The sequence below is a fragment of the Capra hircus genome, chromosome 3 (assembly GCF_001704415.2).
Source record: "Capra hircus breed San Clemente chromosome 3, ASM170441v1, whole genome shotgun sequence".
Classification (NCBI taxonomy): Eukaryota; Metazoa; Chordata; class Mammalia; order Artiodactyla; family Bovidae; genus Capra; species Capra hircus.
Genome location: NC_030810.1, coordinates 39,651,043 through 39,676,283, shown reverse-complemented (window position 1 = coordinate 39,676,283; position 25,241 = coordinate 39,651,043). Strand labels below are relative to the sequence as shown.

The following is a 25,241-nucleotide window of genomic DNA, read 5'->3' as shown; positions in this document are numbered from 1 at the left end:
CTACACACACTCTATGGAGAGTCTGGGCTGGGTATGCGGTGTGCAGAGAAGATTTTGTGGAGATGATACCTGAATGAGTTTCAGGGGATGAAGAGGAGTTGATCAAGTGAGGACGGGAAAAGGCATTATGGGAAGAGAAAATAGCATAAGCAGAGGCAGGGAAACAGGAAAGAGCATGTTACATGTGGGAAAGCAGAGAGTTCAGGCACAAGGTGGGGAATGAGGATGCAGTGGATGAGGATGAACAGGGTGGGTGAGGGCTGACATGATGCACATGTGATATGGACCTTATCTTTCAGGCAAGAGATTCTCTGAAGAATTTTAGGTAGGTGAATGATGTCATCAAAAAAAGTATAACCTCATCTATGGATGAAAAGGGCTTCAAAATATGCAGTGATGGTGAGGACAGGAATGAGAACGTGGGTTTAAGACATTGAACGGACAATATGCTAAGTCTTGGGGATCAACAAGCCATAAATGAAAGAGTGAAGTCCATAGTAATCCCCAAGTTTTTATCTTGTGGTTAGTACTTAACTGAAAAAAGAAGCATAAGAGGCAGGAGGCAGTCTGCTAGAGGTGGGATGAAGAGGAGGAAATGAGTTTAAGTTGGGCTTGTTGAGTTTCAGGTACACTGGAAAGTTAAAGCAAAGGGCTTTTAAGGCAGGTAGAAAAAAGTCAGAGAATAAGAATACACATGGGTGGTGCAACTCTCATAGTGGCAAGATGTTCAAGAAAAATGTGTAGAGAGCAGCACTGGGCTACCGCCCAAAAGAACCTTCCACCAAGAGCTAGGAGTAGAAGGGAAATACATATTGAAGACCCTGAATGAATGGTCAGTGAAGGCAACTAAGTTAACTATCCTGTTCTACTAACTAAAGTATCTATTACAAAAACTTGTTCTCTCCCCACTTGCCCCCACCACCCATTTTCAGCCCCAGGTCTCCTGGTTGCAGGAAAGGAAAGTAACAAATGCAACTACTTTGCCCTAAAGAAAAGATTAGAAATAGGATAAAATACATTATGAGACAGCTGGTATCAAGAAAATATTTTTGATTGACTGCCCAGTCCAGGACTTCTTGGTGACTGCTGTTTATCTGTTGACAATTCACGTTTGTCCTCCTAGAGAACTACCAGAGGAGAGTCAGACGCCCAGCCTCTGTTGTTGTGACCATCAGCAAAAATGCACCCTTGAGCTACGTTCTGTAGTTTCACTGAGGTATGGGGTAGGCCATGCACTTGTGGCTCTTTTACTAGATGGAGAAAGAACTGTAATTGCTATGGAGCTGGATGGGGGTTGTGAATTTGGCTCTGACTGTACTTTAGCACTGATAAAATGAGGAGAGATCTGAGACAGCTGCTGGAATTGTTTGGTTCTGGTTGGGGAGGATAACAAAATCCAGCACTACAACCTGTTGAGGACTTATTTTATGAACAGGTAGACTTGGAAATATCTACTAGCTAGGGAAGTGCCCAGACATCAAAGTACGTAGACAGAGCTTTTGTCTTTTTTCATAGCAACTAAAATCAGTTTCTCTAGAAAAAAGGGAGAGACCTATTTAAAACCTAGATCCAAGGCAGGATAGATGGATGGATAGACAGATAGATAGGTGGGTAGATAGAAGACACACAATTTGTGGTGTTTGGGGGAGAACTCTGTTGTGTAAGTAGGTAAGCTACAAACTCTCTTTTTTAAGCAAGGCTGAAACAAGGGTTTCACAGGTGGCGCTAGTGGTAAAGAACCTGCCTCCTGATGCAGGACACATGAGACACGTAGGTTCAATTCTAGGGTTGGGAAGATCCCCTGGAGGAGGAAATGGCAACCTACTCCAGTATTTTTGCCTGGAAAATCCCATGGACAGAGGAGCCTGGTGGGCGACAGTCCACAGGGTTGCAAAGAGTTGGACCTGACTAAAGTGACTTAGCACTTAACACATAAACACTAAAAAACACAGAGAGAAATGTGATCAATAATATCCAATATAGCCTAGAGGCCTGGTAAGATAAGGCATTGAATTTGGGAAATATGGAAGTTTTTGGTGATCATAGTGAATTTTCACCTAGCATAAGAGAGATTTTATTGTGCATTGCGTGCAAACATAAAGATATAGAGAGTCTGTGACAGATTACTACCAATAAATCTGAGAAAATATGAATGATATAGAATTGAGGGAAGTGAAAATGCAGGGTCAGAGGTGGAGATGTAGTTTAGGAGAGATTTCAGTGTATTTTCAGGTTGGGGTAACAGCATAAAAAAAAAGAAGGGAAAGAATAAAGATGAGACTATAAGGGGATGGTTAGTTAAGGTCAAAGAGAAAATAAAGCATGTCTTCTAGGAGAATATAGAACAGGAACACTGGTGAACTGGACAGATGACATCCTGTCCCTTGAATATAGAGGAAATAAGATGCTAAACGAGGCAGTTCAGTTCAGTTCAGTCACTCAGTCGTGTCCGACTCTTTGTGACACCATGAATCGCAGCACGCCAGGCCTCCCTGTCAGTCACCAACTTCCGGAGTTCACTCAGACTCACGTCCATCGAGAGTCGGTGATGCCATCCAGCCATCTCATCCTCTGTCGTCCCCTTCTCCTCCTGCCCCCAATCCCTCCCAGCATCAGAGTCTTTTCCAATGAGTCAACTCTATGCATGAGGTGGCCAAAGTACTGGAGTTTCAGCTTTAGCATCAGTCCTTCCAAAGAAATCCCAGGGTTGATCTCCTTCAGAATGGACTGGTTGGAAATCCTTGCAGTCCAAGGGACTCTCAAGAGTCTTCTCCAACACCACAGTTCAAACGCATCAATTCTTTGGCGCTCAGCCTTCTTCACAGTCCAACTCTCACCTCCATACACGACCACTGGAAAAACCATGGCCTTGACTAGATGGACCTTAGTCAGCAAAGTAATGTCTCTGCTTTTGAATATACTATCTAGGTTGGTCATAACTTTTCTTCCAAGGAGTAAGCGTCTTTTAATTTCATGGCTGCAGTCACCATCTGCAGTGATTTTGGAGCCCCCAAAAATAAAGTCTGACAGTGTTTCCACTGTTTCTCCATCTATTTCCCATGAAGCGATGGGACCAGATGCCATGATCTTCGTTTTCTGAATGTTGAGCTTGAAGCCAACTTTTTCACTCTCCTCTTTCACTTTCATCAAGAGGCTTTTTAGTTCCTCTTCACTTTCTGCCATAAGGGTGGTGTCATCTGCATATCTGAGGTTATTGATATTTCTCCTGGCAATCTTGATTCCAGCTTGTGTTTCTTCCAGCCAGGTGTATCTCATGATGTACTCTGCAGGGAAGTTAAATAAGCAGGGTGACAATACACAGCCTTGATGGACTCCTTTTCAGAAGCAGTCTGTTGTTCCATGTCCAGTTCTAACTGTTGCTTCCTGACCTGCATACAGATTTCTCAAGAGGCAGGTCAGGTGGTCTGGTATTCCCATTTCTTTCAGAATTTTCCACAATTTGTTGTGATCCACACAGTCAAAGGCTTTGGCATAGTCAATAAAGCAGAAATAGATGTTTTTCTGGAACTCTCTTGCTTTTTCCATGATCCAGCAGATGTTGGTAATTAGATCTCTGGTTCCTCTGCTTTTTCTAAAACCAGCTTGAACATCTGGAAGTTCACGGTTCACGTATTGCTGAAGCCTGGCTTGGAGAATTTTGAGCGTTACTTTACTAGCATGTGAGATGAATGAAACTGTGTGGTAATTTGAACATTCTTTGGCATTGCCTTTCTTTGGGATTGGAATGAAAACTGACCTTTTCCAGTCCTGTGGCCACTGCTGAGTCTTCCAAATTTGCTGGCACATTGAGTGCAGCACTTTCACAGCATCATCTTTCAGGATTTGAAACAGCTCAACTGGAATTCCATTACCTCCACTAGCTTTGTTTGTAGTGATGGTTTCTAAGGCCCACTTGACTTCACATTCCAGGATGTCTGGCTCTAGGTGAGTGATCACACCATTGTGATAATTTTGGTCATGAAGATCTTTTTTGTACAGTTCTTCTGTGTATTCTTGCCACCTCTTCTTAATATCTTCTGCTTCTGTTAGGTCCAGACCATATCTGTCCTTTGTGTGTGTGTGTGTGTGTGTGTGTGTGTGTGTTTTCTTTTTTTTTTTTAATTTTTTTTAATTTTTTTATTTTTTATATTTTAAAATCTTTAATTCTTACATGCGTTCCCAAACATGAACCCCCCTCCCACCTCCCTCCCCATAACATCTCTCTGTCCTTTATTGAGCCCATCTTTGCATGAAATGTTCCCTTGGTATATCTCATTTTCTTGAAGAGATCGCTAGTCTTTCCCATTCTGTTGTTTCCTCTATTTCTTTGCATTGATTGCTAAGGAAGGCTTTCTTATCTCTTCTTGCTATTCTCTGGAACTCTGCATTCAGATGCTTATATCTTTCCTTATCTCCTTTGCTTTTCACTTCTCTTCTTTTCACAGCTATTTGTAAGGCCTCCCCAGACAGCCATTTGGCTTTTTTGCATTAATTTTCCATGAAGATGGTCTTGATCCCTGTCTTCTGTACAATGTCACGAACTTCCATCCATAGTTCATCAGGCACTCTATCTATCAGATTTAGTCCCTTAAATCTATTTCTCACTTCCACTGTATAATCATAAGGGATTTGATTTAGGTCATACATGAATGGTCTAGCGGTTTTCCCTACTTTCTTCAATTTAAGTGAATTTGTCGATAAGGAGTTCATGATCTGAGCCACAGTCAGCTCCTGGTCTTGTTCTTGTTGACTGTATAGAGCTTCTCCATCTTTGGCTGCAAAGAATACAATCAATCTGATTTCGGTGTTGACCATCTGGTGATGTCCATGTGTAGAGTCTTCTCTTGTGTTGTTGGAAGAGGGTGTTTGCAATGATCAGTGCATTTTCTTGGCAAAACTCTGTTAGTCTTTGCCCTGCCTCATTCCGTATTTCAAGGCCAAATTTGCCTGTTACTCCAGGTGTTTCTTACTTTCTACCTTTGCATTCTAGCCCCCTATCATGAAAACGACATCTTTTGTGGGTGTTAGTTCTAAAAGGTCTTGTAGGTCTTCATAGAACCATTCAACTTCAGTTTCTTCAGTGTTACTGGTTGGGGCATAGACTTGGATTACAGTGATATTGAATGATTTGCCTTGGAAACAAACAGAGATCATTCTGTCATTTTTTGAGATTGCATCCAAGTACTGCATTTCAGACTCTTTCATTGACCATGATGGCTACTCCATTTCTTCTGAGGGATTCCTGCCCGCAGTAGTAGATATAATGGTCATCTGAGTTAAATTAACCCATTCCAGTCCATTTTAGTTTGCTGATTCCTGTAATGTCAATGTTCATTCTTGCCGTCTCCTGTTTGACCACTTCCAATTTGCCTTGATTCATGGACTTGACATTTCAGGTTCCTATGCAATATTGCTCTTTACAGCATCAGACCTTGCTTCTATCACCAGTCACATCCACAACTGGGTATTGTTTTTGCTTTGGCTCCATCCCTTCATTCTTTCTGGAGTTATTTCCCCACTGATCTCCAGTAGCATATTGGGCACCTGCCGACCTGGGGAGTTCCTCTTTCAGTATCCTATCCTTTTGCCTTTTCATGCTGTTCATGGACTTCTCAAGGCAAGAATACTAAAGTGGTTTGCCATTCCCTTCTCCAGTGGACCACACTCTGTCAGATCTCTCCACCATGACCCGCCTATCGTGGGTGGCCCCACAGGGCATGGCTTAGTTTCATTGAGTTAGACAAGGCTGTGGTCCATGTGATCAGATTGACTAGTTTTCTGTGATTATGTTTCAGTGTGTCTGCCCTCTGGTGCCCTCTTGCAACACCTACCATCTTACTTGGGTTTCTCTTACCTTGGACGTGGGGTATCTCTTCACGGCTGCTCCAGCAAAGCACAGCCCCTGCTCCTTACCTTGGACAAAGGGCATCTCCTCACTGCTGCCCCTCCTGACCTTGTACATGGAATAGCTCCTCTAGGCCCTCCTGTGCCCACACAGCCACTGCTCCTTGGACGTGGTATTGCTCCTCCCAGCCACTGTCCCTGGCCTCAGGCGTGGGGTAGCTCTTCCCGGCTGCTGCCCCTGGCCTCAGAAGTGAGCTAAATCTGGCAGATGGAGATAAATGTATAGATCCTCTGTGTGTGTGTGTGTGTGTGCGTGTGTGTGTGTGTGCGTTACTCAGTCATGTCAGGCTCCTGGCAACCCATGGACTCCTCTGTAGCTCACTAGGCTTCTCTGTCCATGGAATTCCCCAGGCAAGAATACTGAAGTGGGTAGCCATTCCCTTCTCCAGGGGATCTTCCCAACCCAGGGATTGGACCTAGGTCTCCAACACTGCAGGCAAATTCTTTACCATCTGAGCCCATGGATCCTCTACTTGGGCTAATGTCCAGCCTCTGAAGCTCCTGAGTGCTCCTCTCCAATACTAGCCTCTTCCCGATCCAAGTCCTGCCAGCAAAAATGTGTGTCTAACAACTCTGGATATAATACCACTAATTGGAAAACCATAATGAATACTGCTGCTTGACTAACTTGGGATCAAACAATGAAAGAGAGCTCAAAAAAATCCAAAACAACATATTCACTGATTCACACTTTTATTTCTAATTTGTTCTTGCAGTGAGAGGATGAGACAAATTTGAAAAGTTGTGAGTCTTCCAGAGTTGCTCCATGAAGCTGAGCTGTGGTTGAGGCTGTTCATTTTTTTAAATCCTGGAGCTTAATCTTCCAAAGCATCTGTATCAAGGGAGTTGGTCCAGGCAACCAGATCATCCACTTCATCTTCCCATGGCTCCTTTACACTAACTTCAGCCGGCTTTCTCTTCCACCACTCCTTTTTATTGTCCTTCTTTGCGACAATATCTGTTTCAGTTTGTGAATCAGGAGAAGTCTGAACTATAATGAGAAACACAAAAAACAGAAATTTAGTAGACATGGCAGGAAAAACAGTAAAAGAAAGTGTCCCTGCATTTGTGCCATAATGCCTGAGATCATCTAAGTGAATGTAAGTAACCTTTTAAAAGTTTCTAAATTTTACAGTTGCAATGAACTTATTTTTCATAAATCATTCTTTTCATTTTGGTTGATCTTATGCTCATATATTTACTGCTGCTGCTGCTGCTAAGTCGCTTCAGTCGTGTCCGACTCTGTGTGACCCCATAGAGAGCAGTCCATGAGGCTCCCCCGTCCCTGGGATTCTCCAGGCAACCGCACTGGAGTAGGCTGCCATTTCCTTCTCCAATGCATGAAAGAGAAAAGTGAAAGTGAAGTCACTCAGTCGTGTCCAACTTGCGACCCCATAGACTGCGGCCCACCAGGCTCCTCCATCCATGGGATTTTCCAGGCAAGAGTGGCAGAGTGGGGTGCCACTGTATATTTACTGAGCCCCTGCTGAGTGCCAGTAGGTGTACAAGGGAAAGGTGTCCATGAGTGCTTCACACAGATGCATGCACAAGGATGGAATCACAGGATCTAAGGGAAAACAGATGCGGGCTCTGAAAGACAAGAAGTTTGCTGAAGAGAGGGGGGCAAAGGAGGGAGACGGGACTGCTTTAGATGGAGGACACAGCACAGACCATGGCACATAGGTATGAGAGGGAGAACTTGACAGGTTTGGAGATAATCAGAGTTGATGCTTCAGTATTTACGCTCTGCCAGGTGCTGTGCTAAGCACGTGCTACATGCAAAATATAATTTAGCTTATACACAACGCTTATGATGGACAGGCATTATTATCTTTACTTTAAGGATGAGACAATTGAGACTAAGTAGCCTGCAGTAACTTGTCCAAGGACATCCAGCTTATAATAGTTAATCATTGGTCCACTGGATCCCAAATCATGGTGTTACAGTGTATGGACACTTGAGTGGAGCTGGCTAATTAGGCTGAGGTCAGGTTAGGAACACCTCATGTATCATGAACAGTAGGAAAAGGCAAAATGATAGGATACTGAAAGAGGAACTCCCCAGGTCATTAGGTACCCAATATGCTACTGGAGATCAGAGGAGAAATAACTCCAGAAAGAATGAAGGGATGGAGCCAAAGCAAAAACAATACCCAGTTGTGGATGTGACTGGTGATAGAAGCAAGGTCTGATGCTGTAAAGAGCAATATTGCATAGGAACCTGGAATGTCAGGTCCATGAATCAAGGCAAATTGGAAGTCATCAAACAAGAGTTGGCCAGGGTGAACATCGACATTCTAGGAATCAGCGAACTAAAATGGACTGGAATGGGGGAATTTAACTCAGATGACCATTATATCTACTACTGCGGGCAGGAATCCCTCAGAAGAAATGGAGTAGCTATTATGGTCAACAAAAGAGTCTGAAATGCAGTACTTGGATGCAATCTCAAAAACGACAGAATGATCTCTGTTCGTCTCCAAGGCAAACCATTCAATATCACAGTTATCCAAGTCTATGCCCCAACAGTAACGCTGAAGAAACTGAAGTTGAACGGTTTTATGAAGACCTACAAGATCTTTTAGAACTAACACCCAAAAAAGATGTCCTTTTCATGATAGGGGACTGGAATGCAAAGGTAGGAAGTCAAGAAACACCTGGAGTAACAGGCAAATTTGGCCGTGGAATGCGGAATGAAGCAGGGCAAAGACTAATAGAGTTTTGCCAAGAAAATGCACTGGTCAAACACCCTCTTCCAACAACACAAGAGAAGACTCTACACATGGACATCACCAGATGGTCAACACTGAAATCAGATTGATTATATTCTATGCAGCCAAAGATGGAGAAGCTCTATACAGTCAACAAAAACAAGACCAGGAGCTGACTGTGGCTCAGATCATGAACTCCTTATTGCCAAATTCAGACTCAAATTGAAGAAAGTAGGGAAAACCGCTAGACCATTCATGTATGACCTAAATCAAATCCCTTATGATTATACAGTGGAAGTGAGAAATAGATTTAAGGGTCTAGATCTGATAGATAGAGTGCCTGATGAACTATGGAATGAGGTTCGTGACATTGTACAGAAGACAGCGATCAAGACCATCTTCATGGAAAAGAAATGCAAAAAAGCAAAACGGCTGTCTGGGAAGGCCTTATAAATAGCTGTGAAAAGAAGAGAGGTGAAAAGCAAAGGAGAAAAGGAAAGATATAAACATCTGAATGCAGAGTTCCAAAGAATAGCAAGAAGAGATAAGAAAGCCTTTCTTAGCGATCAATGCAAAGAAATAGAGGAAAACAACAGAATGGGAAAGACTAGAGATCTCTTCAAGAAAATGAGAGATACCAAGGGAACATTTCATGCAAAGATGGGCTTGATAAAGGACAGAAATGGTCTGGACCTATCAGAAGCAGAAGATATTAAGAAGAGGTGGCAAGAATACACAGAAGAACTGTACAAAAAAGATCTTCACAACCCAGATAATCATGATGATGTGATCGCTAATCTAGAGCCAGCCATCTTGGAATGTGAAGTCAAGTGGGCCTTAGCATCACTACAAAAAAAGCTAGTGGAGGTGATGGAATTCCAGTTGAGCTATTTCAAATCCTGAAAGTGCTGCACTCAATATGCCAGCAAGTTTGGAAAACTCAGCAGCGGCCACAGGACTGGAAAAGGTCAGTTTTCATTCCAGTCCCAAAGAAAGGCAATGCCAAAGAATGTTCAAACTACTGCACAATTGCACTCATCTCACATGCTAGTAAAGTAATGCTCAAAATTCTCCAAGCCAGGCTTCAGCAATACATGAACCGTGAACTTCCAGATGCTTAAGCTGGTTTTAGAAAAGGCAGAGGAACCAGAGATCAAATTGCCAACATCCACTGGATCATGGAAAAAGCAAGAGAGTTCCAGAAAAACATCTATTTCTGCTTTGACTATGCCAAAGCCTTTGACTGTGTGGATCACAACAAATTGTGGAAAATTCTGAAAGAAATGGGAATACCAGACCACCTGACCTGCCTCTTGAGAAATCTGTATGCAGGTCAGGAAGCAACAGTTAGAACTGGACATGGAATAACAGACTGGTTCCAAATAGGAAAAGGAGTCCGTCAAGGCTGTATATTGTCACCCTGCTTATTTAACTTATATGCAGAGTACATCATGAGAAATGCTGGACTGGAAGAAACACAAGCTGGAATCAAGATTGCCAGGAGAAATATCAATAACCTCAGATATGCAGATGACACCACCCTTATGGCAGAAAGTGAAGAGGAGCTAAAAAGCCTCTTGATGAAAGTGAAAGAGGAGAGTGAAAAAGTTGGCTTCAAGCTCAACATTCAGAAAACGAAGATCATGGCATCTGGTCCCATCACTTCATGGGAAATAGATAGGGAAACAGTGGAAACAGTTCAGACTTTATTTTTTAGGGCTCCAAAATCACTGCAGATGGTGCCTGCAGCCATGAAATTAAAAGACGGTTACTCCTTGGAAGAAAAATTATGACCAAACTAGATAGCAAATTCAAAAGCAGAGACATTACTTTGCCAACTAAGGTCCGTCTAGTCAAGGCTATGGTTTTTCCTGTGGTCATGTATGGATGTGAGAGTTGGACTGTGAAGAAGGCTGAGCCCCCTAGAATTGATGCGTTTGAACTGTGGTGTTGGAGAAGACTCTTGAGGGTCTCTTGGACTGCAAGGAGTTCCAACCAGTCCATTCTGAAAGAGATCAACCCTGGGATTTCTTTGGAAGGAATGATGCTAAAGCTGAAGCTCCAGTAGTTTGGACACCTCATGCGAAGTGTTGACTCATTGGAAAAGACTCTGATGCTGGGAGAGATTGGGGGCAGGAGGAGAAGGGGACGACCGAGGATGAGATGGCTGCATGGTATCACGGACTCGATGGACGTGAGTCTGAGTGAACTCCAGGAGATGGTGATGGACAGGGAGGCATGGCGTGCTGCGATTCATGGGGTCACAAAGAGTCGGACACGACTGGGCAACTGAACTGAAGTGAACTGAACATGTATCATGCAAAGAAGTCTCATTTTTCTTGTATCAGTCTCATAAACAGGGAAATAAATTGATTACATTTTAAAAGAATACAGATACAGTATCTTTATTTCTCAATATTTCTACTCAGTGAGGGGAACTTGCTTTCCAGGGATGAACCCAAGTCGGTGCTATTTATGTTCCGCTACCCCTACAATCCCACTGTATTCTCCTCTCTCTGTGTAACTGTTGCCACCTATTCATCGCCCAGCATGTGATCTAGGACAAATTCTGTCTCATAATATTTCTGTGTTTATTTCCCTGTAACAAGGTTCGAATGAACCTTGTCATACTCATTGTCTTCTAGTTGTGCTATAGGCAAGGATTATGAATGAACTGTTCTCTTGATTTCTTTGGTTATTGCAAAGATGTGCAGAGGATTTTAGTTTAGACAGCTACCATTATTCTATAAGAAGCCTGATGTCACCAATGATTGAGTTTTTATTTTTATATTTTAACATTAATCTCTAGATTTCATTAATTTAGAAATAAATTCTCTTTTCCTTGAGAAAATCTTCTTTAGGAACATATCATTGATGGATTAACTATACTTTCTAGCCATGTTTGAGCAGTTCTGAGTTCATATGCTTTTGGTTCAAACCAGTTTAAACAATAAGTGTCTCATCTCATAGAAGAGGAAGATCAGAGGAAGGGCGGGACTGAATGATACAGTGGCTCAATGATGTCATTTAGGACATTCTTTCCACAGCTTTGCTCTACCATCTCTGGTGTTGTCTTCATCTTCAGCATCACAGTGAAGAGAGGTGTGGTCATTCTAGTACTCCTATCAGACACAGCAATATCCAGAGGAAAAATGGAGGCTTTTCTCCAGGGTCTCATTTTTAGAAGTAGGAAAACTACCCCTGTAATCTCCTAGTATATTTCCTCTCAAGCTGTTTTGTGTCACATCTTGCTCCTAAGCTAGTCACTGGCAAGGAAAATGAGATTACTAGATTGGCCAACAACAGTTGTTAAAGTGGAATGAATATTGGGAGTCAATGACCTTGATTATTTGCCCTCTTAGTTCCTACTCTGTTCTTTGAAAAAAGAAAAAACACACATACACACACACTCCCAAGAAGCATAAAAAGAAATTCTGGCTAGATGAGCTGGCCCTAATGCAAAACAAACATAAAAATGTTTCTCATGACACAGAAAAAGTAAATATTATTTTGAACATTTTTCCTCCAGAAAATCTTAAGCATTATAAAGCCCTCTGAGAAACCTTGGATTTACTGGTTGGAATGAACCAATAACTTTGTTACTACATTAAAATAAGTTACAGAAGCACAAATTCTCATTGCCTTATGGTTTGTATGCCTTTCTTGGGATGGCTCCTGAAAACTCTGCTTCTTAAAATTTTTTCTAGTCTTAAAATAATTTTGTCAGTGAAGAGACTAAATTTTGTTCTGATTGGTGGGCTCTGGTTTATTGCCAGATGGTTAATTTCCATTCACTTCTGTATCAGCCTCAGTTTAGTTAGAAAAGCAGAGCCCTTATAAGTAATACAAGAATGAAAGGTTTAAGACATGAAACAGGGATTACACATGTGGGGAAAGACCTGGAACAGTGAAGTCTGGAAGGCCATAGCTGGAGAACTATGGAAGGCCATAGCTGGAAGAACATCATTACTTTATGTCAGTCTGATGCATGGACATGAGTGGAAACAACAGGCGTGCAAGGGGAGCACAAGATGCTGCACACAGCTAACCACTCTACACAGGGCACACCTTGTGAGCTCATGGAGGTTTCTATGAAGGCCTCACCTCTGTAAAGTGAGAGTGTGTGAAGAGTTGCATGAAATTGCTGTGTCTGAGAAAACTACCATGTATGATACACATAGAATTATGGCCTCTTCTTTACTCCCACCTCCAAAATTCGAGATAAATTTTTTTCACATTAGCAAATCATGGTATGCTAACCCTTCTCTGCAAAAGGGAAGCACAGAGTTCATTTCTTTTCTAGCTGAGTCATTTTTCCCTTTGGTATCCTCAATAAGCTCACTCTTGCTACATTATAAACAATCACAAGATCCCAGTGGCATGTGACAGCAAGCATTTGTTTAGGTTACACATCTACAGGTCAGCTGGGAGTTGGCCTCTCTGGGTTGGGAATGGCTGGGAAGCTTGGTTGGGAAGCTTGGTGACCAGAGGGCTAGTCCAGGCATGCTCTTGGGATGATGGCAGAGGTGAAAAAGAGCAAATCAAATTGCACAAACCCTTCCCAAACTCTGAGCACAACAGTTCAGTTGCTCAGCTGTGTCCGACTCTTTGTGACCCCATGAATCGCAGCACGCCAGGGCTCCCTGTCCATCATCAACTCCCAGAGTTTACCCAAACTCATGTCCATTGAGTTGGTGATGCCATCCAGCCATCTCATCCTCTGTCGTCCCCTTCTCCTCCTGCCCCCAATCCCTCCCAGCATCACTGTCTTTTCCAATGAGTCAACTCTTTTCACGAAGTGGCCAAAGTATTGGAGTTTCAGCTTTAGCATCAGTCCTTCCAATGAACACTCAGGACTGATCTCCTTTAGGATGGACTGGCTGGATCTCCTTACAGTCCAAGGGACTCTCAAGAGTTTTCTCCAACACCACAGTTCAAAAGCATCAATTCTTCGGCACTCAGCTTTCTTCACAGTCCAAGTCTCACATCCATACATGACCACAGGATAAAGCATAGCCTTGACTAGATGGACCTTTGTCGGCAAAGTAACATCTCTGCTTTTTAATATGCTATCTAGGTTGGTCATAACTTTCCTTCCAAGGAGTAAGCGTCTTTTAATTTCATGGCTGCAATCACCATCTGCAGTGATTTTGGAGCCCCCAAATATAAAGTCTGACATTCTTGCCACTGTTTCTCCATCTATTTCTCATGAAGTGATGGGACCAGATGCCATGATCTTAGTTTTCTGAATGCTGAGCTTTAAGCCAAGTTTTTCACTCTCCTCTTTCACTTTCAGCAGGAGGCTTTTTAGTTCCTGTTCACTTTCTGCCATAAGGGTGGTGTCATCTGCATATCTGAGGTTATTGATATTTCTCCCATCAATCTTGATTCCAGCTTGTGCTTATTCCAGCCCACCGTTTTTCTGAGCACTTCATGCCCCACTAAAATACCATTCGTTAAAGCAAGTAGGATGGCAAAGCTCAAAGTTAAGGGTCAAGGGAGTATATTTTGCCTGTGGTGGTAGAATAAGATAGGAAGTGAAAATTTCTGAACAATAATCTAATTGGTCACAACCTCTTAGGTATAGTACCTTAGCAGTAAGATCAGACACAAAGGAGAGTCTACCTCAATGTCAAAGCGGACATGGCTCAGCACTAGAAATTAAATGAGTTTCTGGGCATTCTTTAAAACATTCTCTCTCCCAGCTCACATTTCTTACTTTTTCTCATCCACCATGAGTTTATCCCCCCTTTCTCCAAAATCACAGGGCTTCTGAAACCATGACAACTCTACTCCATTCTATCATTCATTTACTCATTTGTTTATGAGCACTGAATGACCACTACACGCCTATCACTGTGCAGAGAGGTCAGCAGCGCCTTCCCTCAAGGAAGTCACTGTCTATTGAATGAGACTGGCCATAAAGAGACCATTATAACATGGCATGTGTGGTGGACACTCTAAAGTGACTTGTTATGATCTCCACATTCAGGTGTTAACACCTCTGTGTAATCCCCTCCCTTTTGAGTGTGGGTAGGATTTGCTACTTGCTTCTATTCAATGAAATATGCCAAAGGTAATGAAATCTCATCTCCATGATTATGTCACATTACCTAAGTTTCTACCTTGCTATGGGACTTGTTCTAGAGACTCTCCTTGCTGCGTGGATGAAGCAGGAGGCTGTGAATGGCAATGAACTGCAGGCAGCCTTAAAAACATAGAAAGGCCTCCAGCATACAGCCAGCAAGAAAATCCTCAGCAGTAAAGAGAAAAGGGAGTGAATTCTGTCAACAATTCTGTGTATTCACCTCAGTGAGCTTACAACAAGCAGATTCCCCATTCGAGCCTCCAGATGAGAATGCAGCCCAGCTGATTTGGATCACAGTTTAATGATATCCCAACCAGAGGGTCCTGCTACACTGTGCCTTATCTCTGAGCACACAGAAATTGAAATAAAAATTGTTGTTTTAAGCCATTAAGTGTGTGGCAATTTGTTACATAGCAATAGAAAACTAACAGAGCATGATAAGGCATGATAGAAATACTATGAGAGCCCACAGGAAAAGTTTCTTAGAGAAACCTGAGTTGAATCTCAAAGGATTAGGTACTAGAAAGGAAGGAAAAGGAAGCAATGGTCTTTGGGGGTGGGGTATAAGAAGACGATGCACCTCTCAAATGTTTTGAAATGAAGACAGGAATAAACAACCATGACCTACTAAGTCAGTGTGGTGTTTATGGTATAAGTAAAACATCAATAAATGATAGCAGTTGGAAAGGCAGACAGATTAGAGTATTAAGGACTTTGCCTTATCAAAGGGTAGAAATTTTCTCCTGAAGGAAATGATAAACAAGAGGTTTTAGATATGTTAAAAACATAAGCAGATTTGAGCTGTAGAAAGCAGTCTGACAAAGCATGAACAGAAATTATTATAATCATCAACTTAACCAGATAGATATGGAGTCTGGGAACAGAAAGTTAGAGATAGGGGAGTAGGACCTTGAAGAATCACTGATTGAAGGTTACTGCCTGTGCCTGGGAATTAGATGTGGTTGTGTTTCAAGGACAGGCAACAGCAAAAGCAGTAACTAATAATTTATAAGACTTCCCAGTTCACAAAGAAGTTTTACCTATGTGGAGTCATTTACTCACAAGAATCCTGTGAGGTAGGGAAGGATTTTGGAAACAAATACATATTGAACATTTTCCATGTGTCCAGCACTAGCTAAGGATGAAGAAACTGAAGCCCAGAGGTTAAGAGGCTGTCCTAAATTACACAGACCTGCTGGCTCCACCCAAATTCTCTGACCCCAAACCTTTTGCTTTCCCTTCTACAGTAGCTGATTTCCATGATAAATTACCAGCTCTCTCTTCTTGCTTAAGACCTGCCCCCAATCTGCTCCAAATGTTTCTTTGAAAAAACATTAATTCTTAACAAAAAATACCCAAAACATCTCAACTAACTTATTCCTTTCTTTTTAGCCATATTGCAGTTATCTCTAAATCTAAAATGAGCTCTAGGAATCAGTTTAGTGTTTTGCTTATTTTTGCTACTTTTATACATTTTGAAATTTAGCCTGAGATTTTCAAATGATAAATATTCACCTATTAAAGGCTACAAAAGCTTGAGAGTAAAACTAGTCCATTTTTTTCCCAAAGCTCCAATTCTTATGTAAGTAGTTTACTGAATTTAATTTGTAAGTCAGAAAGAGTTAACAAAGCAACTTCAAAAGAACAAAAGATTAGACCTCACATATTTCAACTTATTTGAACTAAACAAAAATTTAAATGCATTAATGTGACTAGTATCTTAGTCTTAAAAACAAAGTAAAACAAATAGATTGAACTCAGTTTACTCGGAGGTATGCAGACATAACTTCTTTCAGTTTGATAATTGGCTTTCTGAGGCTTTATATTTTCTCTAGCAATCCGAGATATGGCAGCAATATACCTAGAATAACAAAAAGAAGCTGTCACTTATGAATATAAACGGAAAGGCCAAACACAATTTCTAGAAAAATAATATTTAAAAAATCATTGTTAACTTTTGATGTCAATGTGTTCAATAAGTTGGTGAGTTTTTTTTCCCCCTCTGTTTTCTGGAAGACTATGTATAAGATTTGAGTGACCTATTCTTGAAACTTAGGTTGAAAAAACCTATTAAAAACATTTGTACTTAGTTAAAAGAAGAAGAAGAAATTGTCTAATTTCTATGAATTTTGGAAAGTGTACACTACTTTTGAAAAAAAATAAGGCCAACAAATCCAATGAACCCAAGGAGCAGAGCAATGAGTTTTGACTATGGTTGGCATTCTGAGTACTGACTAATGCAATGGTAAACTGAAATTACCCTGTATGTGGGTTTTCCCATGGAAGAGTATCTAGAAAAGTAAACAAATATGGCGTTAGAGTAATATTTCAAGAGTAATAAAAACATCATTTGGTATACCAAGGTATGTTAATTTCTTAGAGCAGCCATAACAAATTACTACAAACATGGTGACCTAAAATAACAGACATTTAATTTGTCATGGTTTTGGAGACTCAAGTCTAGAAACAAGGGGTTGGCAGGACCAGGCTTCCCTCAAAGGCTTCAGGGAAGAATCCTTCTTTACCTCTTCCTAGCTTCAACTGGTTCCCAGCAATCCTTGAAAGAGCTGGCTCATTTGAAAAGACCTGAGGCTGGAAAAGATTGAAGGCGGGAGAAGAAGGGGACGACAGAGGATTAGATGGCTGGATGGCATCACTGACTCAATGGACATGAGTTTGAGCAAACTCTGGGAGCCAGTGATGGACAGGGAGGCCTGGTGTGCTGCAGTCCATGGGATCGGAAAGAATCAGACATGACTTGAGCGACTGAACAGAACTGAGCAACTGAACTGAACTGATGAAACTCTAGGTTAACAATTTCTTTTAAACACTTTAAAACTGGCATCCATTATCTTTTGACTTGCAAGTTTTCTGACAGGAAGTTATCGGTTGTTCTTATCTTTGTTCCTCTATATGCAGTGTGTATGTGTGTTTAACCTTCATTGCTTTTAAGATTTTCTCCTATCACTGAGTAATAGCAATCTGATTTTTATATGTCTTGGAATGGTTTCTTTATACTTCTGCTTCTTGGGATTTGTTGAGCTTCTTCATCCCTGAGTTTGTATCTTTCATTAAATTTGGAAAATCTTCCACCGTAATTATTTCTTTGCACATTTTTTCTGTCAGTTTTTTGGGGTACACCAATTATGTGTATCTTACACCACTTAATAATATCCCACAGTGCATTGGGACTTTAAATCTTTTTTTCTCACTATGCTTACTTTCAAGAGTGTTTATTGCTACATTTTTAAGTTCATCATTTCTTCTTCAGTATCTAATTTGCTTCTTTCCATATAGTTTGCATTTAAAGTATTTTGTATTTCTTTTATCTCTGGATGTTCCATTAGTGTTTTGTATATCTTCCATTACTTTTTATTATATTCATGATTTTCTTCAGATCCTTGAGTATACTTTATAAGATGTATAAAAACTGCATTAAGGTTCACACTTACTAATTCTATTATTTCTATCAGTTATGGATCTATTTATACTGATAGATTTTCTGATGCTGGGAGGGATTGGGGGCAGGAGGAGGAGGGGACGACCGAGGATGAGACGGTCTGGATGGCATCACTGATTCGATGGACATGAGTCTGAGTGAACTCCGGGAGTTGGTGATGGACAGGGAGGCCTGGCGTGCTGAGATTCATGGGGTCGCAAAGAGTTGGACACGACTGAGTGACTGAACTGAACTGATGAATTATATTTTCCTGCTTTTTTGAACAACTGATCATTTTTGATGGGATGATAGACAATGTAAATTTCATGTTGCCGGGTGCTGAATTTTGTTATTTTCCTTTATATATAGTTGTCCATTGCTGTGGCATGAAGTTCAGTATCTTACAAGTTCAGTTTAGTACTTCAGGGTTTGTGTTTAGGCTTCCATAGGGATCCAGAATTGCTGGGGTCCAGCCCCAGTGGATCCAGGGAATTCGAAGCGGGGACGGAGTCGGCGTCCTAAGAAAGAACTATTTAATTAGAAATATAAAGAGAGATTAGGAAAGAATAGTGTAGTAGGAAAATTAGTGGAGAAAAGATGCTGAATAACTTGGTTTATGCAAAAAACCAATAGAACTCCAAGACAAGGAGTTTGCACCACCTCCGTAGGCCACAGGTGTCTTCCCGGTCTCCCGAAGGAGTGGGGACCCACCCCCACACCGTTCAGATCTTAGAAGCCCAGGCAAAATTAGTAGGCTTGGCGAGCCTCCGTGCTCCAGATGGGAATTCAGGCAGAAAAGAAGAGAATGAGAAAAGACCACAGGGGGAAACCAGTCTTTCCAAGAACTGGTCCATTTCTTTATTTTCCAGGTCCACTTTTATACTTTTAGTTGTACATCGAAAAAAATGTAAGAAAGAGAGTCATGCAGGGTCAGCTGCTCGACCCTTATCAGCATATCTTTGTACTTACAAGGGTCTTACATTTGTTCACAATATCTTCTGGTCTGGAGACCGATTAACATTTTATGGCCCCACCTTTCTTTCTATTGATAAAGGTTAATCAATCAGAAAACTTGTTTCCCCTTAAGATCTACTTAGTCTTAAGACAGTGATAAAGTTACATTCTTACATAGCAAGGACACAATTATTTATAACAAAGAGGAGTACAGTGATTTATAACAAAGAGAAAATTCATTAACTCAAAAGTCTAGTATTGCTAACATCAAAACTACTATATTTCTTTTTCTACATTCCAATTACGTCGATTAACATACTCACTCCCAGGTGCCTGAGGATATGGAGGCCTGGCGGCAATCATTAACTCAGCAATGAAACCCTTCACCAACATGATTTTTATCTTTAGAAAAACCCTATGCTAACTAAGACTTTCAAAATACTCCAAACTCTTTGTGCTGTTTATGGTTGAGAGGTTGTAAACAATCATGTACACAGTAGCAAGAGTGCGGATAATCCTGTCGCACAAGCTAGTCTGCCAGCAGAGAGGCTTTTGGACTGAAACACCCTTGTGACGCCCAGGAGATTTATTAACTGGAGTCCTAAGTCAACTCCTTTTCAGAGAGAGGTGGTGGGGGATAGCCCCCCGTATAATGTCAAAAGAGTAGGCGAAAAGCACAATGCAGTAAGGCAGGCAGACTCCAGTTTTGGCAGAAATGCACGAGCAGATCCAGCGAGGCTCCCTTAAGGCCGGACTCGCCTTTGCCTGTCGGGCCCCTTAACCTCATGACCTTTGCCATGGGCAGGACTCCTCGTGCTGGCTCCCAGCACAGAATAGCCTTTACTTGGAGACAAGCTCAGTTGGTAAAGCATCTGCCTGCAACGCGGGAGACCTGGGTTCAATTTCTGGATCAGGAAGTTCCCCTGGAGAAGGAAATGGCAACCCACTCCAGTATTCTTGCCTGGAGAATCCCATGGACAAAGGAGCCTGGCAGGCTATAGTTCATGGGATCGCAAGAGTCGGACATGACTTAGCCCTATCTTTTTTATTTTTATAGCCCTATTCCTAATGTATGACCCTTCTGAAGCTTCCATCCAATGTCCTTTGAATTAAGAGTTCTAGCCACTCTAACTAGCAGGAATGCACACCAAGTCTTGTATGAATTCCCAAACAAACAAAATCATTATTTTCCTCAAAGCAAACAAGACTTCAGTTAGAAAACAGTATAACTTGATTTATACCTTTCTCCCCCAATGGTAAATCTTTGTCCTCAAAAAACTATATACTATTGATCTTTCCTCTTTCATTTAAACATTTGCTTTTATCTAACTGAAAATATAAAGTATAAAAAAATCTTGTCACAATTTTAAAATTAAAAATGCAATTAAAATGACTATAAGAGAAGCTGCAATAATTATTAAGTTAAAAATAACAAAACAAAAAACCCCAATGCTTGTTCTTATTAAATTCTTCTATCATTTTGGTGGCTCTGTAAACTGATACACATTCTTGAGAAGTTGCTCTATGTACATAACAAGGGTCATACAACTTATTACATCCTTCCTTCTAGTAACCTGACTTTCAGTAACAAGCTCTAAGAAACTTCTTGGCCTCCTTTTTATCCTTCCCTTCAGGTAAAATATACACTAATAAGCCTTTAGGCAACCACAGCTGTCTTCAGTCTTACCTTGCTTAGACCAAGGCATAAGCAAATCCATGCAACACATTTCTGTGGCCTTGGGGAGTGGGGTAGGTTGTTGTAGGGGTAGGCAATGGGGAGAGGGAGAGAGAGAAAAAGAGAGAGATCATTCTCTCAGAAGTGTTCTATGTGGGAGCAGAACCAAAGAAATGATTCCCTTTTTGGCAGGAGGTAGCCTAGTATATTTCTGAATTGAAACCCCTCTTTCTGAAGAGCGATGAGAGACAAAGCAGCCTTAAGCCACACTGTCTATAATACAGGAAGATCCATCAGATTCTGTGCTACAGCCAAAGACCCACAGTAAAATCTGGGGGCAACCTTCTGAGAGAAAAATTAATGAATCATATCCATAAGAGAGTAACAATAGAGTAAAAAAATTCATTAAAAAAAAAACACAGCTGAGAGAACTGGGTGTGTTTATTGTGAAAAAGAGAAAACTTGAGAGGAGGAAAGAGAAAGACATCATGACTATTTTGTGAGACTTAAAGGGCAAGTCCACAAATCAGAGGAGCCTTACCTGTGTTTCTTCGAAGGACGGTAGCAGTACTTTCTCATCTGCCACAACGTGGGTGCCTGCTAAATCTCTTCAGTCATGTCTGACTCTTTGCGATCCCATGGACTGTAGCCTGCCAGGCTCCTCTGTCCATGGGATTCTCCAGGCAAGAATGCTGGAGTGGGTTGCCACGCCCTCCTCCAGGGCATCTTTCTGACCCAGGGATTGAACCCACATCTCTTATGTTTCCTGACTTGGCAGGCAGGTTCTTTACCACTAGTGCCACCTGGGAAGCCCCTTCTGCCACAGCAGTCTCCCCTGAATCATGCTTTCTACCCACATCCACAGCCAAGGTGCTTAGTGTCTGAGCTGATGCTCAATCTGAGCAAATAAGGCATGCCCTGTAGCATCTGGTAGGTAGGCCTGGATTCGAATTTCGGCTCTGTTGTTCACTGAGTGTGTAACCTTAGCAAATTCATTTTTTCTTTTTTTCTGATAAAATCTTTATAAGATGGAGGCAATTTCTCATTTTCTGAATGGCTTTGCAGACTACGTAAAAGTACATAATAGGTTTTCAAGCAAAGTCTGTTAAATGAATGAAAGAAATTTGGAATAGCTGAATATCACAAGAGGTTAGATTTAAGCTTGAAATAAGGAAGATTAGAGCTAGTTGAATGTTCCTGAAGTACTGAGCTTCCAGTCTCTAAAAATATCTAAGCAGACACTAAGTAAAATTATTTTTTAAAAGAATTTTTCTCCTCTAATTTTTTCCATGTCTTTATTTTAAAAAGGACATTTGAAATAATCATTCTAACGCCATTTCTCTTGTTAACCACAAGATGGCACTCAAGGTTTAATCTTTGGGGAATAAAGTATTTAATTCCGCCTTAAAAATGCATTAAATATATAATTATGTAAACCTACAAAAACAATGTTTAACTTCAATAATCCTGAAAGGATAACAGAAGCATACATTAAGTTAACGTACCCAGAATAGATACTTTCTATAACTGGAGAAACTTGGAATCAAACATAGTTATGTTAAAGGATGATCACATATTTTTGTGAGTTAAAACACACAGTCAAAAAATCAGACACTAAGGGAACTTAGAAACAATGAATATTAACTCCTTTATTTAAAATACAGTACAACTAAGACTATATTTTACAAATATAAGAAAGTTTTATATTGGTGTTTTGATATGACACGATAACCCATTTTAAAATATGCTTCCTCCTTGGAAGGAAAGCTATGGCAAACCTAGAGAGCATATTAAAAAGCAGAGACATTATTTTGCCAACATAGGTCCATATAGTCAAACCTATGGTTTTTCCAATAGTCGTATATGGATATGAGAGCTGGACCATAAAGAAGGCTGAGTGCCAAAGAATTGATGTCTTTGAATTGTGGTGCTGGAGAAAACTCTTGAGAGTCTCTTGGACTGCAAGGAGATCAAACCAATCAATCCTAAAGGAAATCAACTCTGAATATTCATTGGAAGGATTGATGCTAAAACTGAAACTCCAGTACTTTGGCCATCTGATGCAAAGAGCTGACTCATTGGAAAAGACCCTGATGCTGGGAAAGATTGAAGCAGGATGAGAAGGAAGTGACAGAGGATGAGATGGCTGGATGGCATCACTGACAACGGACACGAGTTTGAGCAAACTCCAGGAGATGGTGAATGGCTGGAAGCCTGGTGTGCTGCAGTTCACCAGGTTGCAAGGAGTTGGACACGACTCAGCAACTGAACAACAGCAACAACAATTCATTTTTATTAAAGGGCTTCCCTGGTGGCTCAGCGGTAAAGAACTCACCTGCAATGCAGGGGATGCAGGTTCGATCCCTAGGTTGGAAAGATCCCCTGGAATAGGAAATGGCAACCCACTCCAGTATTCTTGCTTGGAAAACTTCATGGATAGAGGAGCCTGGTGGACTACAGTCCAGGGGGTGGCAAAGAGTCGGACATGACTGAGCACGCATGCACAACCCATTTTATACAGAAGAAAAAAGGAACTAACACTGTTTAATAATAGAATTAAAATCAATCCAAAACCACAACACTTTTCCATAATAGCAGACTTGTGTTAGTAATTGGGTAGGTAGTATTTTTACATGTACCTGAAAATTTTAAGCTTTTAATAAGCACATATTCATAGGCAGATGGGAGATAAAGTTTCAGTTTTCAAAAACAGTATGTGTTTATCAATAACTTTGAGCAAGTTGGTTAATCTCTTTGTGCCTCATTTTTTCGCTCATTAGCAAACTGCAATACAGCTGCCTCTACATTTCCTCCACACTCCTTTCCAGAAGCCTAGGAGTGACAATCCAGTTGAAAAGGGAAGCTAGGAACCTTGTCATGGGGCTCTGTCTGTATGACAAGGGAAGTGGTCTGACTTGGAGTGTAGGTTGATTTGCTGTGGCTTTGAAGGTAGCTGGTGGATCTTCTTGTGGGTTACACTTGCAGGCGTGTGCTTGTGCTTGGAGGTGTAACTGTCCACCCCACCGTGCGGCCAGTGTTACATTAGGAAATGAAGAGAGAATGCATAGCATACAGTAGCTGTTTCACCATGTTAGTTCCGGTTTCCTTTGTACTTCAAAGTATGGGCAAAGGCAATATTCTCTCCCAAAGTCACACTGAATGCAAAACTTCTCCAGAATTTATCACTTTTATTTAGATAACTTGCTGGCTGACAAAGCTTAGATGACTGCCATAGTTCCTTCCATGACCAGATAAGCAATCACTAGGTATACAGATGATGTAAAAGTCATGTTACATGTGCTTAAGTAAAGATAGCCAAAAGAAAAGCTTGCACTGCTTTTCTAGTTTGTAGCTTTCCTTTTCTCTGGAGAAAATAAATATGAACTACTGATTAGATTCTAGGTTCATATTCTTTCCCATGTCTTGGTAGATATAAAGCCTTTTCATGAATAGCCAAAAGTCCAGCAAGAAAGAAAAAGACCTTACAAATGAACACCAAATCAAATGATTGGTTCATGAATATTTATGAGCTGTTTATAATGGCAGTGAGTTCCTATTAATACTAACTAAAAACATGTGTAAAACTTAATAATTTACATAAAATATTCATGATAGTCATTTATATTTCCAGTTTTCAATCACTGCTCTATGATTATACCCTTCAGTTCAGTTCAGTCGCTCAGTCGTGTCCGACTCTTTGCAACCCCATGAATCGCAGCACCCCAGGCCTCCCTGTCCATCACCAACTCCTGGAGTTCACTCAGACTCACGTCCATTGAGTCCGTGATGCCATCCAGCCATCTCGTCCTCGGTCGTCCCCTTCTCCTCCTGTCCCCAGTCCCTCCCAGCATCAGAGTCTTTTCCAATGAGTCAACTCTTCACATGAGGTGGCCAAAGTACTGGAATTTCAGCTTCAGCATCATTCCCTCCAAAGAAATCTCAGGGCTGATCTCCTTCAGAATGGACTGGTTGGATCTCCTTGCAGTCCAAGGGACTCTCAAGAGTCTTCTCCAACACCACAGTTCAAAAGCATCAATTCTTTGGTGCTCAGTTTTCTTCACAGTCCAACTCACATCCATACATGACCACTGGAAAAACCATAGCCTTGACTAGACGGACCTTAGTCGGCAAAGTAATGTCTCTGCTTTTCAATATGCTATCTAGGTTGGTCATAACTTTTTTTCCAAGGAGTAAGCGCCGCGCTGATCATGGAGAGGGCTGGCCCCGGTTCCGTGTAGCCGCAACAGCAATGGGACCATAACTCGGTTGAAGCGTGGCTGGACGATCACTGGGACTTTACCTTCTCTTACTTTGTTAGGAAAGGCACCAGCTGGTCTTTAGAGGAGCTACCCCTGCCCGAGGCCAGGAGCAGCGCCTGGGAGGAGCGACCCCACATCCAAGGAGCGGTGGCTGTGCAGGCGCAGGAGGGCCTAGAGGAACTATTCCATGTTCAAGGTCAGGAGGAGCGGC

At 41.4% G+C, this 25,241-nt stretch overlaps 1 protein-coding gene across 1 annotated transcript in view; it reads right to left on the bottom strand.

Annotated features, from left to right (window-relative positions):
* UBE2U (ubiquitin conjugating enzyme E2 U (putative)) overlaps positions 6,589-25,241 on the bottom strand; it is a 78,331-nt gene continuing 59,678 nt past the window's right edge. Inside the window, exons 9-10 of the mRNA XM_018045117.1 lie at positions 16,470-16,564; positions 6,589-6,895 (exon numbers count right to left, since the gene is read on the bottom strand). Coding sequence (XP_017900606.1) covers positions 6,720-6,895; positions 16,470-16,564 — 271 coding nt within the window. The 3' untranslated portion in view covers positions 6,589-6,719. The remainder of the gene's footprint in view (positions 6,896-16,469; positions 16,565-25,241) is intronic.